Source organism: Australozyma saopauloensis, chromosome 2 (genome assembly GCF_035610405.1).
Source record: "Australozyma saopauloensis chromosome 2, complete sequence".
NCBI classification, from domain to species: domain Eukaryota; kingdom Fungi; phylum Ascomycota; class Pichiomycetes; order Serinales; family Metschnikowiaceae; genus Australozyma; species Australozyma saopauloensis.
In genome coordinates, this window is record NC_086132.1 from 797,678 (window position 1) to 811,889 (window position 14,212).

At 43.9% G+C, this 14,212-nt stretch overlaps 6 protein-coding genes across 6 annotated transcripts; 3 read left to right on the top strand and 3 right to left on the bottom strand.

Moving 5' to 3' along the window:
* Nucleotides 1-939: 939 nt before the first annotated feature.
* On the top strand, nt 940-4,956 carry PUMCH_001578 (uncharacterized protein; the record flags this gene model as incomplete). Its single annotated transcript, XM_063020623.1, has 1 exon — nt 940-4,956. The coding sequence occupies one exon, from the start codon at nt 940-942 to the stop codon at nt 4,954-4,956; it is 4,017 nt and encodes a 1,338-aa protein (XP_062876693.1).
* A 959-nt stretch (nt 4,957-5,915) lies between these two features.
* PUMCH_001579 (uncharacterized protein) lies at nt 5,916-6,470 on the top strand (the record flags this gene model as incomplete). Its single annotated transcript, XM_063020624.1, has 1 exon — nt 5,916-6,470. One exon carries the CDS (start codon nt 5,916-5,918, stop codon nt 6,468-6,470), a length of 555 nt encoding a protein of 184 aa, XP_062876694.1.
* Nucleotides 6,471-6,758: 288 nt separating this feature from the next.
* PUMCH_001580 (uncharacterized protein) lies at nt 6,759-7,634 on the bottom strand (the record flags this gene model as incomplete). Its single annotated transcript, XM_063020625.1, has 1 exon — nt 6,759-7,634. One exon carries the CDS (start codon nt 7,632-7,634, stop codon nt 6,759-6,761), a length of 876 nt encoding a protein of 291 aa, XP_062876695.1.
* Nucleotides 7,635-8,516: 882 nt separating this feature from the next.
* Nucleotides 8,517-9,272, top strand: PUMCH_001581 (uncharacterized protein; the record flags this gene model as incomplete). Its single annotated transcript, XM_063020626.1, has 1 exon — nt 8,517-9,272. The coding sequence occupies one exon, from the start codon at nt 8,517-8,519 to the stop codon at nt 9,270-9,272; it is 756 nt and encodes a 251-aa protein (XP_062876696.1).
* Nucleotides 9,273-9,598: 326 nt separating this feature from the next.
* PUMCH_001582 (uncharacterized protein) lies at nt 9,599-10,363 on the bottom strand (the record flags this gene model as incomplete). The annotated part of the gene is made up of 1 exon (XM_063020627.1): nt 9,599-10,363. The coding sequence occupies one exon, from the start codon at nt 10,361-10,363 to the stop codon at nt 9,599-9,601; it is 765 nt and encodes a 254-aa protein (XP_062876697.1).
* Nucleotides 10,364-10,610: 247 nt separating this feature from the next.
* PUMCH_001583 (uncharacterized protein) lies at nt 10,611-13,976 on the bottom strand (the record flags this gene model as incomplete). The annotated part of the gene is made up of 1 exon (XM_063020628.1): nt 10,611-13,976. One exon carries the CDS (start codon nt 13,974-13,976, stop codon nt 10,611-10,613), a length of 3,366 nt encoding a protein of 1,121 aa, XP_062876698.1.
* Between the last annotated feature and the right edge of the window lie 236 nt (nt 13,977-14,212).

Genomic DNA, 14,212 nt, shown 5'->3' on the forward strand with positions numbered 1-14,212 from the left:
TGCGTACTTACTGCTTCCTTAGATGTGATAGCCGTGTCTCAGGCTCCCTCTCCCCAACTTTATTCCTCGGTACCCGTTGAAGCAATAGTTGGCCTGTTTCCTACCATCTTTTCAATAGATATCGGAATTCAAAATATAAGAATACTATATAAGAATATCAATAGGATTACTCATAAATCAATGTACTACAGTAATTTCATTTGAGCCCCATTTTGTCAGCCCTCGAGCAGTGAGTAGGATGGAGATAACCCAAACCCCTTAAAACGGATCTGTATTCTGTGAGAGTCTGCAATCTTGAAATTGACCTTGCGATACTTCTAAATCACAATGACTATTGGGATTCTTCATATAAGACTGATAGGATTCTCAGGGTCGTCTTAAGCTTTGCCTCGAACTGCTACAGATTTGACTAATAATGAACTTATGCGGTACTCCCCCCTAGCAATTTCATTGCCATTCGATTGCATTTGGAGTCATTATTCCTTTGAATTGCTCTAGCATTGACACTCTGTTTCTTGTTCTCTTGATTCTTTCAATTATTTTTGGCGAATACCCAGAAGTTGAGCCATTTTTTCGTTGGCGACTTGATATGATACTGTATTTTTCATAATAATTTTTGACATTATATTTGATTGTTATATCTACTGATATCTAGAACCCCCAAATTATTAGGTCTTGACACCGTTTGGTTCTTTAAGAAGTTGCGCGCGCGTACTGCATTTATCCACTGTAGTCCTTGGACCCACAACAAACAAACTGCAGTTCTGCAGGAAAACATATCTTCTCATTAACAACTTCACAATACTCCATCAACCATCGCCAACCACGAATTCACGTATCCTTCGCGTCATCTCGACTATTTCAATTGCTTTTCTAACATAGAAATTCTTTCCGTGCTCGTTTAAGCGCCTTCTATTTCTCATTCGGACCCGACCCTACATGGATACAACACTGATAGGGCTGAACACTCGAAAGAGCCCGAATAATACGCTGCTGGGCCCAGAACAATCCCAGCGTACAGAAATATTTGCGTACAATAACCATCACGAAAGCATTTTTGATGATGCTCGGTATTTCCCGAGTTTGAGCGGTGCAGATGAGTCTGTGGTGAAGTTTGACGAAGCAACTCCAAGCTATATTAATAGAGCCACTCTACAGGCGCTTTTGGTACATATGACATCGCCTGATGTCATAGATTACAATCTTTTATGTGACTTTTTCCTCACGTACCGTACGTTCTCGAATGCTCACACGGTAATGAACTTACTCCTCATAAGGCTCGTTTGGGCATTGCAATACGTAAATTCGGGATCTGAAGATACGGAGAAGATTGGAAAACTTGTCCTTCTACGCACATTTGTGGTAATGCGGCACTGGCTTCTAAATTACTTCGTAGATGACTTTGAACCCGATGACAAATTACGCGATCGCTTTGCCCTGAATATGAATAGTATCACTAGCGAGTCGCTGTTCATTTCGCAGGAAAACGTGTTTGAGCTCAAAATTATCACAGATCTCAAAACGCATTACTTAACTCAACTCAACCAATTCTTTGGCACCAACTATAAAGTTGATGATAAGCAAGAGGTCTACAAGATGTTGCTTCCACTCTCTACCGATAATAGAAATCAGAACAAGCTCCAGAAGTCCCATACAGAGTCTTCAATTCATACAAACCCATCCTTCCGGAGGCTGGCAATGTTATCGTTATACGATCTTCGAACCCACCACAAATGCCTTGTTTTCGAAGGCGATTCTGAGGAAGAAAATCCACAGCTATCCATCCAAAATCTTATATGTCACCATAAATCGTCCAGAGTCTCTTTGAACGACCGCCTTCAGGAGTTCAGATCATCACGAATCCACAAACAGAACATTTCTTCACGCAAGCCTCTACTGAGCAAGCAATTGACCCCAAAAAATAACTATATGAACATCAATAACTCTTCCCTTGCGCTCAAACGGACTGCTCGCCCTAATGACAATCAAGTGACCCTCAGCCAAAGCAAACTCGACCCAGGCTTTTCCACAAACGGTAATATCAAGCTTCCCACATCTAGAATTTTCAGAATTGTGCCCTCATCTCCTGTTAAAAAAATGGAGATTGAGTTGAGAGATGATTATCTAGGCTCACCTAGAAGAAACACTCAAGGCTTTAGTCATTCAATTTTCAGGACGGACAGTCTCGCTCGCAAGGATTCATTTAAGAAAATGATGGATGGTTGGAAAAAATCATTTCAGAATGACTCAAAAATGGTTTCTTCGGATAATCCTTTTATCTATCCAGATCCCCAAGAAGGCGAGTCTCATGTCCCAGCAGAGGTACATGATATCAATACGGCTATGAGCTCTGGAAAAATGTCGCTTCGATCCGATGTGCTCAGTGCTCGTATTATTGATGAGCTCGAGTTTCTCATCAGATGTTATGTTAATGAAACCGGAAGTGGCCATGAAAGCGCAATGAAAAGAGCTACTGTCGCATACTCGCGGTTGAGCAAAAACAATGGTAATACCAGGATAAGCTCTTCAGGAAGTGTTTTGATACATAACCATGAAAGCAGGTCTGAGGCACATCTCCAAAACATTCTAGAGAAAAATAATTCACAGATTTTGAATCAATCAGCCACAGAAGAGCAGAATCTTGATAACATTGAGCAAAAATCATCTCGTATCAGCTCTTCTGATTTTGTTCAAGGAGGTTCAGAAGCTTCTGGACAATCTAGAGACTCATCATTTCACGGAAGAGTTACAAGTATAGACTGGAATGATGAAGATCTAAAATTCGAGAACTCCGGTGAAATCACCGCAAGGGATCTCACCTTCCTGAGTCCCCTCACTCCAGATTTCGACACACCGAAAAGCGACGATTTTCCAAAGAATCGTTCCTCACAGTCCTCCGGATATCGGTCCAGTGATTTAGATAGACTCAATGATGAGATTCACGACTTGTCAATAGCAATGAGTCCTCAGTCAATGAAAAGAAAGCCAGTCCTCCTGAAGGTTAATCACTTTGCAGATGCTCTGAGTACCCGCCGGTACTCCAAATATTCGCTCTCTTCAAATCACTCGAGGAGAGATTCGCTCAAGTCTTACATGACGTATGATTCAGCTTTGTCTTTCCCTGTTGATGGTCCGGAGAATTCTCCCACAGGACCCAGTCTCAAGAAGAAAGTTGGCTGTCATGACCTCCGTAAAATGTTGCAAGACACAGCTAAAGATGATGCACCGGAAATCACCGGTAAATCTGCGGAAAAGACTCCGTCTATACGAAGAAACTCAATAGTGTCGCATGTGTCGAAAAACCTGTCTCTTCGCCGCAGTGTTAGGTTCAGTACACTACACGATTTGAACGAACTTCCTTTTAATGACTATGACACAAGCATGGGGTCATCACAGCGCAAGATGCAGCTTCGTTTATCCGACTTGGCCACCGTGAATTCAATTTTTTCTCAATCGGTCAGCGTCAGAAACAATTCTTGCAAGGAAGAATGCGTATCGTTTGACGCTTCTTCAACAACATCGGCAACAGTTCCAGGTATTAACACACATGTACTCAAGGAATTGGCTGCTATTCCAGACGAATCCTTTTCTGCAAGAAACCCAATCAAGAGTGCTTTGTACAAATTGGAGGGAATTAGCGGCCTGAACTCCAAAACAAATACTTCACTTGCAAGCCATGATTCAATGTTCAATATTAGTTCTCCTGCCGTGTTTGAAAAAGCTCAAAGACTGCAATCTTTGCAAGTGGTACAGGAAACGAATTCAAATGGAATGGACACAGAAACAAGACAGATTTTGGATGAAATTGAGAATGCAGATACAGAAGATGCTATAGAGTATTCTTCTGATATAGAGGAAGCACTCGCAAAGAAACCTCTTACACCAATAAAAACTCGTCCAAAAAGTATGATCAAAGTCTCTCTCTCCGCCTCCAATATTAACTCATACTTGTTGGGAACTGCCGCCGAAAACAGAGCATCTACAGGCCTTCTTAATCCAAAATTCGTTTTGGAAGAATACACCATTGTATCTGACAAACTCAAAGTGGAAAACATCTTGGAATCGGGTACACATGTCCCATTTATATTGAGTTTCAGCTCTCGGAACTTAGCAGAACACTTCACCATCATTGAGAAGGATATGTTGCAAGAAATTGACTGGAAGGAGCTCATTGAGCTACAGTGGAACAAGGATTTGACACCTGTGAACAGCTGGTTAGAGATTATTGCAAATGAGAGCTACTACAATAACAACAAGGGAGTGAATTTGGTGATTGCGCGTTTCAACCTCATGGTAAATTGGATTATTTCGGAGATTCTTCTCACTAAAGATGAGAGCGAGAGAATAGATGTAATCTCACGATTTATTCATACGGCGCATCACTGTTTCAACATGCAAAACTTTGCAACACTCATGCAAATTATTTTGGCACTCACCAGTGAAAGGCTCAACAAATTGCGTAGTACATGGAACAAGCTAGCACCGGGAGACATTTTGACATTAAAAAACCTTGAACAGTTGGCTTCGCCAGTCAAGAATTTCTACAACATCCGCTTGTGCACGAATGAGATTGTCCCCTCGCGCGGATGCATTCCATTTGTGGGTCTCTATCTATCAGATCTTGTGTTCAACGCTGAAAGACCAAAATTCGCGAAATCAAAACAAACCGCGCCAAACACATCTGGCAATGACGATTCAATGGGCACAGTAGGCGACTTGAGTGGTGAAATTGTAGGTGAAGATGAGAGGATGATCAATTTCTCAAGGTTCAGAACTTCAGTGCACATCGTGAAATCATTGTCCCAGTCCATCGAATGGGCTAGTCAGTATGACTTCTTGGTCGATGATGAGCTACTAAGAAAGTGTCTATACATCAAATCTTTGGACGAAGATGAGATGAAAAAGTGTACCGAAATACACTCGAAAACGAGCACCGAGACAGAAACAGATGCATAGACGCGCTACAAAAAGGAGCTGCCTCCATTACAAGATCAGAATAAAACATACTGAACGAGAGAAATCACTAGTTCAGCAGCCCATGATGAGACATCATACCTGCTTTGTCTTTAGCAACTGATATCTGCCTTACAAAAGTCTTTTGAGATCTTCTTCTAACCGCTTGATCGCATTCATCGATTTCGCCAATTCGCACAGATCATACAGTAGCCAGATTTCTTGATTGTCGTAACGAGTACACTCAAGAATGGTTCCAATTCTGATAGCTGCCAACAATACCACCAAACAAGATTTAAACAAACATTTAATTGCCAGACTTATACAAGTCACACATCTGCACCTTGGTGAAAATCCCATACCTGTTTTTTGGGCCAACAAATGGTTTGTTCCGTGGAGCTCTACCCCTCACCAAGCCACCTCACAAAACAATACTTAGGACGTTTAATATAACATATTGTCGTATCAAAGCAAATTCTTTTCAAGTAAACGAAATTTCTTCCAAATTATCTTTTCAGATATTGCCATTTTGGGTGATATTATTGCAACATAGTCAGACTGTCTGCAGTATACACCATCTGCAGTCTATCTATACCCAACTCACCCAATTTCACACATCTGAACTTGATTCTTTTGTTTAAACCGCAGATATACGGCGCAGATTCGATTTAAGGACATACGGCCAATCAAGGCACCAGCAATTATCTTCAGATCAAGTTTTGAGCTCCCGGATCGTTCAAAACGTTTTAAATTTACCAGACCCTAATACGAAAGACACAGAATCGACAGGCCTCAAACAGATTTCTCGACGAATAAGTGAGAAAGTAAAAGCTACCCTTTGACTCGATCATTGTTGCTATTCACATAAAAGGACAATTTTGCACCGCTAGTCCGAGCCTCGGTCCAGGTGTGTATCGTGATCCAAACAGATAAATAACTAAAACCCAAGGAAGCTCACATCCATGTCGCGCAGAAGAAGCCCCAAATACGTAGCTGCTGCGCTTGTCGCTACGTCTGTGGCAGCATTGGGTTACAAATTGTATTCTATTCTAACTTCGGAGGAAGAAGAAACAGAGAGACAAGTTGAAAATCCGGCCATATCTGGCGCGGGAAAGAAATCCATAGCGGTGACATTGCTGCACTCAGTGTTGAGCTCGGACTTACCGCTCAATGATATTCTTCTTTCCTCCGAAAACGTAACGTTCATTCTCCCTCCTCATCTCTCTGTAGACGACCTCTTGGGTCAAATCCAAGGAGAACAGGAGGGGGAGACACATGCGTACGTTTTGCCGCAAACACTTCTCAGAAACTATAAGCTCCTCAAGTGCTCCAACATTCAGGGGTATTTCCATCTCCTCAAAAACTTGAAGCCCGATTTGCTCTACGTTTGCTCTGACGATTTAGGGATTTCGCGCCTGGTGCCTCAGGATTTAAATCGTTTCGTGAAAGAAATTGTGACATTGGACCAGAACAAGAACAGTGTTCAGTCTGTGTTGTCGAAGGTGTTCATCCGTTGAGTGACGGCTACGCTATATCACATGTAAATTTAATTCTCGAATCGGGAGAGCTGTTCATTATGAGCACACTCTCTTTGATAATGTATCACCCTTTATTTCCATAAGACCTTTTGTGGGTGTGTAGATTGAGGTACTCACATTGTGACCATCAGAGATAGATTTCTCTTTGTCAGATAGGCTCTTCTCGAAATGACTTATCGAAGACGGTAACACAGAGGCTTCCTGGCTCAGTACGGTAGGATGGAAGTGAAACCACCAAAAGTTTTATTCTTGCTCAAGGCTATACACTTATCTGCCAGCAAGTCTCTTCTCGGCAGCAATAGAGTCAATGCTAACACCGAACATCAACTCACCCAAATCGGTGGAGGCCTCCAAAATCTTTTGTGGGTCGTTGTAATGGGTAACAGCATCCACCACGGCTTTGGCCAACTTCTCAGGGTTGTTGGACTTGAAGATACCAGAACCAACAAAAACACCGTCACAACCGAGCTGCATGCAGATAGCAGCATCACTAGGAGTGGCAACACCACCAGCAGCGAAGTTGACCACGGGCAACTTACCCTTGTTCTCAATCAAGTCCATCAAAGAAGACTCAGGAACACGGTACTTTTGGGCCAACTCAGCAATCTTGTCTGGGTTTCCAGCAGAAGCCAAGACCTCGCGAATCTCCTTCTTAATTTGGTGGACATGCTTGATGGCCTCAGAAATGTCACCAGTACCAGCCTCACCCTTGGTTCTGATCATGGCAGCACCCTCATGGATTCTGCGCAAAGCCTCACCCAAGTCCTTAGCACCACAAACAAAAGGAACCTTGAAGTTCTCCTTCTCAATGTGGTTGCTCCAGTCAGCAGGTGTCAACACCTCACTCTCGTCAATGTAATCAACACCCAACTGTTGCAACACCTGGGCTTCCACAAAGTGGCCAATTCTACACTTGGCCATCACAGGAATAGAAACAGCAGCCATAATATCGCGAATCATTTGTGGATCCGACATTCTGCAGACCTGGCCTGAGGCTCTCATGTCAGCTGGGATTCTCTCCAAAGCCATGACGGCACAAGCACCGGCTCTCTCGGCGATTTGAGCCTGCTCAACATTGACAACATCCATGATGACACCGCCCTTCAACATTTGGGCCAATCCTGCCTTGACGTTTGTGCTCATTGTATTGGGTATGGTTTTCTAGGTAGTAGTTAGTGGGGACTGAAAAATTCCTGTGCGACTAGGTGACTAGTTATAGATTTGAGTCAGGGGTAAGATACACGAGTCATGGAAAAAAAGGAAATGAGTCAATTGAAGATAGGTAAACGAGACCTCTCATTCTTTCTCAGGTGATTTTTTTTTTTTTTTTTTGACTCGGTTCCGGTCACATCTTTGGCACACTTATCAGATCTCTCTAGATCCATATTGGTGAGCAAGGCAACTAGGGATACAGACGCCCGAGTCAGAATACCAAGACTTTTTCATAATCAAGGTAGCATTTTCTCATTTTGGTGCGAAATGCCCTTTTGCCTATTGCGCATTTAACTTCTCACCGCTGAAAAATCTGCATTCCAAAACGCCGCGCTGTACCACATTCTTCACCTCCAACAACTCATCAGTTGCCGCCTTACATGACGAGTGTTCGTTTTTCCGGGGCGGATACGGCATGGACGTGGGAGAAAGGCGGGGGAGAATTGTATCTGTAGCTTTGATGTGTGATCCGAGTCAGCTAAAGCATGGGCTCGGTTCGACTTGCCATGGGCGGTGACTCCGAGTCATTGCCACTTCGGAAAAAAGCCTCGTAAGATAATAATGTAAAGGAGATCAATGATTCACTTTGGTGTCATATTTGTACTTTCAGCATCCTGAAACGCTTCTTCATTTTTTTTTAGTTCTGGTCTTGGTCGACTTCCCCCACCTCCTCGACATTCGTCCTATTGAGACACCTCCGAAAAATCAGTGATCCCATACATTTCATTGAGCCAATTCTGGTCAGTAGATAAATTGGCCTCTGAAATATCTCCGGTTGCCTTCGAGAACCGATTATTCGCCAGTCTAAGTAGTATGACCACTCTGTCATATACCATTGGAGTTTTGGCCCTTCAGGGCGCTTTCAGAGAGCATTTAGAACACTTGCAACGTGCGGTCGCAGCTGCTGATCTAGCTGCGTACTCGTTTTCATTGCTCGAGGTTAAAACGCCCGAGCAACTTGCCCAATGCTCGGCTCTTGTTGTTCCTGGTGGAGAGTCTACCAGTATGTCACTCATTGCAGAAAGAACCGGTATGCTCGAACCGCTCCGTGAGTTTGTTGCATCTAAGCCTGCTTGGGGTACCTGTGCTGGTCTTATTCTCTTGGCTTCTGAGATCCACAACGCCCGTCCGCACCAAAAGGCATTGGGAGGAATGGATATTTGTGTGGCACGGAATGCTTTTGGTCGCCAGTTGGAGTCATTTGAGGAAGCCTGCGACTTTTCCGACTTTGCACCAGGAGTTACAGCCTTTAAGACCGTCTTTATCAGGGCACCTGTGGTTTCTGCCGTGAGAAAAGGCGCTGACTTTGTTTCTGTGGGTCCAAAGAAAATGCACCGGCCAAATGTCTGCTCTTTTCAAGAAGGTGAAAAGACTCTGACGTCATTTGACCTGGTGGTCAAGGCAGAGTGTGAGAACACGGCGCCAGTAGAGGTTCTTCACTCATTACCAAATGGGTTGGTTGTAGCAGTTCGTCAAGGAAATAAACTTGGAACCTCTTTTCATCCCGAGCTTGCGGATGATTGCAGTTTTCACCATTGGTTCGTGAAGGAGTTTGTGGTAGGCCACTGACGCTGGTCAGTGCTAGTATGAACTGCACTCGCTATACAATATAAGTGACATGGGAAACGAGGGGAAGTCTCAAAAATCCATCATTTGAGGCTCTTTGAATTGATTTTTCACGACCTTCTGCAGACTTCCCACTCACTCTAGGAACTATTCAAAGATTCTGCTAGGACTAAGTCACAGACCTTATTAGGTACAAATAGAAATTCTCATTTTACAAGAATCTAATTAATTACATATCCAAATCTATATCCTATTTCAGCTCATTGCTGATTAATTGTCCAGCCTTCAATTACTTCAGACCATTGTCGCTAATGCAAGTGAGAACCCGCTCAACTCTTCTCAGTAGCAGCCACAGAAATTTGTGAATCCACAAAGGAATCACTCAGACTCCCATTTTCAGACTTCCGTTGTTCCTCTAGCTTTTCTTGACGAATGATCTCGCGCCCGCCAGTCAAGTACCAGTACAACGACCCAGAGAATATTCCGAGCTCCATGGCTAGCACGAGCGCGTATAAAATTAGACTCATAATGTCCATGTTTCCAATCACCACACTCAACATAGAAAACAAGGCACCCGACGCATCCATTGCCAAAAAGACGAAGTTAATGCCAACCACACGTCCATTTCGCTTGGCCATCTCAAAATAAGGTGGGATAAGACCCAAAACGAGAAGAATGGATGCGGCGATTCCCATTAGAAGCATCGGCCATTTGATATCGCGTTGGTACAATGGGCGCAACCACAAAATGAAGCCCACCTCGCAGCCAACAGCAACGGCCAAAAATGACCCCACATAAAGCGCAAGCCGGCGAAATGGCAATTGCACCGGAGGATAATATAGCGTCTGGATCCACGAGATGGTGCAGAAGAATGTGAATAATTGTGGCTGAATCTTAAGTGGGATCAGCGCATCGGTTCCCATAAAATAAATAGAGAACGGCACACCACATGCAGCCCACAAAAACATCATTACTTGTGGGAGTCCGGTGCAATCTTTTACACGATAATTTCTAATGATTTGAGGCACCAATTGGACACACCATAGGATGGTGCCTATTGTGCCAAGCACATTGACAGCGACTTCGTTGACCATAGACGATATTGACAATTGATTATTGGGTGATCGGCAGGAGACAATGTGTATGTGTATTTGAGAAGTTGTTCTTCAGTGGATAAGTAGTCGGCTCGATCTGGGATCGTGTGCATCTTTATACATTTTATAACCGATACAGGGCATCAGGTTAGAAAGCGCAAAAGACGCATGGCGCTTAGTGATGATGGCGGTCGTGCATATACGTCGCGAAGGTGGTAATTCATTCCTAGTTTGGCGATACAGTGGGCTACTCAGAGTCACTGTATTGAATGCCCAATTCCGATTCTTCTGCTTCGATTTTTTGCAAATCAATTTTTTCCTGGCTCAGGACGATAATTGGCTGATCGGAGTCTTCCGCACTGGATACCAGTACCATGTGTGGCAGCTGGGAGACGGAGGCTTGATCTGCAGTCCCGGCATCGCCTGTATGTGCCAATTGCGCATGGCAGGGCTCTCCCTGCAGAGACGCAGCTTCCTTCGAGAGGGAGATTCCGTGGTGAGGCTTTGTTTTTGATCTGGGGCTACATGTTGGACGATGTTTAATGCCAGTTTGAACGGCTGCAACATAATCAATATTTTCTAGCCGTCCCGCAGCTTTTTGATTTTTTCTTTGGCTTGAAATTTCTCTTGGCACCTCTTTGGGCGTTTCTCCCAATGGTGCAGACTCAAATTCCGTAGAAGATGAGTCTTCCTCTACGGAATTAGGGTCCATTGTCAGCACCACTTTGGTGCTTCGATTGTCCCGATCGGGTTTCCGCTTTATTTGCAGTTTGGTCGTGTCTGCGGATATTTGCAGCTGATCGGAGTTAGTGCTCATGACGGGACTATTTGTAGCCATCTTTCCGCGTGGATCGACAATCGCTAGGGCATCAGTTTCCTCATTTGAATCATTGAATTCTTTTTTCGGTTCGAAGTGCGAGTCTTCCGTAGTGAAAAAACCGCCCGTGTGGTCTGATTGTTCATCAGAGTTGTTGTGGGGGACTTCACTTGGGGAAGAAGATACAAGAAACCCGCCTTCTCCGAACATATTAAGAGAACTCAAGTCGGCCTTTTCAGAAACCACATCTTTTTCATCTTTTTCATCTTGATCCAGAAAGCCTCCCTCAATGCCAGGACTGATGTCTCTTTTGTCTGTAGAACTGTCAACAAAAAAGCCACCATTATCGTAGCTTTCTGAGTCACCTTGTTTCACTGCCTTTAAAGAGCGGTCTTGTGCCTGTCGTCTCCTGGAAGGGCGTGGCACATAATGTTCGTTCTCAGAATTTTCATTCTCGCTTCCAACGCTGTAGTAATCTTCTTCTTCGCTAGCACTGGCATTCTTAGCAACATCCACTTCTACCTCAGGGCCGGGCGCTACACGTTCCAACAGAGATTCACCGTCAGATGCAAGCACCCCATGTTGCTTATCCAATCTCCGCATGATTTGGAGTTTCTTGAGAAAGAAGTTCCAGTATTTAAGTGCTGAGATTTCCCTTTCAATTCTCTTCTGATTTTCCTCTTCTTCTTCTAGAGCCTCTAATACTACCTCAAGTGCTTCCCTGTACTGTTTGTCAATAAGAATACCTCCCTCTGTTGCTGTGGGCGTGCGTTTACTTTTCAGCGAGTTTCCGAAGTCAAAAGAAACAATAGCTTTAGCGTAGTCGACCTTTAATATATATTTCGCGGCCTTTTCCAACATCTTAATGGTTACAGTTGACGAAACACGCGCCAAATAGCCATTCTCCGGCAACATAGTAGGAACAAAAATTTCCACATTGCCATAAGCATTCTTCTCGATTTGTCCATTAATAATGGGAGGTGGAATGAACATCTCAGTTTGAAACTCAGCATATAACCGAATTTCATCATCCAAATCGTCACTTCCTTCAGCATAAAGACCTCCTGTTTTGAGGGGTTTAGTTTTGAGAGGACGCACACCAACTTTTAAGACTCGACCCTTCATGTGCCATGCTTTTGGTGTCTTCAAGTGATACACATGGGAGCGCTTGTAAATTGGGATCGTAGAGTTCTTGTTGGAAGAACGAAATGTTCCACACTTGCTGCTGTCATCTTTGGGGTATATAATTTCATCCTGTCGGAGTTGCGACTCTAAAGCATAAACCGGATGATTCTTGAAATCCGCCATGTTGTTTGGGATGCCCTCGCAGACATGACGATCTCGAAATTCCTTCATTTCATATGCCTCTGCCTCCGTCAAAGATGCGCTTTTGCAACTTACTACCCTGAGGGCCTGTTCATACCAGTGTTGGTCGTCATCTGAATCAAACCCAACGCGCTTTTTCACTGTCTTAGCATTGTAGTACTGTGTGTATCTTCTCGTAACATCTCGTACTACTCCGCGATGATCGTATGCTAGAACATACCATGTTTGATGTCCCTCTTCTGACATTGGCGCTTCGAATTTACTTTTTCGACGCATGGGCTGCACCTCAACCACTTTGAATACAGCAGGGTCGACCGTAATCCATTTCTTGGAGTACTTGTTCCAGACTTCTACCCAAAAGACAGGAAACTTAACAGGTTGGGCATCGCTTGATTTCTTAGTCAATTCAGATGACAGCTTTGAGCGAATTCCCGACAATAGCGCCAGGCGGCCATTGGGAATAAATACAGGCTCAAACTCAGACAGAGGCTTTGATTCCTTGAGATCTACATTCTCCTCCGTCAGCTTTTTTTCTTCAATTGCAGGTCGAAGTGATTTGTGATCAGGCACCTGGATTGAAAAAACCAATCGAGCATGAACGCTGATTGACCGTAAGAGTGCCACCAACCCTTGCGCTTGTATATCACGCGAGCCTTGTAACGCACGGGCTAGTCTCCGGAAGCGATTCAATGAAACAGCCCTATCGGATTTTTCTTGAGTTATTTCAGCGAGCTTCCAGTCGGGCCGAGTAATGCCTGCAAAGGATACCTTGAATTTCTTCGCATAAACCAGCATGACTGTACGAAGGCCATCAATGAATTTTCTTGCCTTCACCACATCTAGTACGTTTTCTTTATCCTGATGAAACATCAGCACTACTTGCTGTGGTAATGTGTTCTTCAACAGCTGCATGAGTTTCTTATCACTACACCAGCGATTCCGAATCGCTCCATGGCACATAAATCCCATTAAAAGGAGTTTGTGCATCATCTTACGGTTTACTCGTTCTTCTTTTGGAATTGGAGTGAACGCCCGTTTTCGCTTATTCTTTGCGGAATCTGACGATGCAGGTGCAGCCAAAGTAAATGTAAGAGTTTCCAGGCTATCATGACTGTTATCTGCTGCATTCAGAAACATTTGATCTAGATCTACATCTTCCAAGTCATCAAACTCATCTACATCTTCCTCAATTCCGTCCAGATTCAGACCGGCTTTGACAAACGGATCCGAAATCTCCAGTTTGCTTATTTCGACCTTATTTCTCGGAGTCTGATTTAGTTCAAGATCCACATCTTCGAATTCATCGGATGACAGTGTGGAGGCGTCGATCTCGATCAATTCGAGTTCTTTTTTAGAGTTTGAAACAGCATTACGCGCAGTGCGTCGTTTTTTACGTTGTGTTGACTCGCCAGCGTCGACCAGTCGGAGTTGCTGCCGGAGAAGCTTCTTGTGGTTCGGGGCAAGCAGCATGTGTAGTGGCTAAAACACGAAGTCTCACTTCCAATTGAGTACAGAAAGAGCTAGGGTATGTAATGCAAAAATGAATACAATGGTTTAAAACAATTTTTTTGCCGAAGTCGGCTAATTGTCTCCTCCGAAGTTGAATCGGTCCCTGGCAATAAGGTAATGTGCAGATATGGGGTAGTGCGATGAGGATTTGGCATGGTTAGTGAGCCATACTGATCAGATACAAAACCAACTAAACA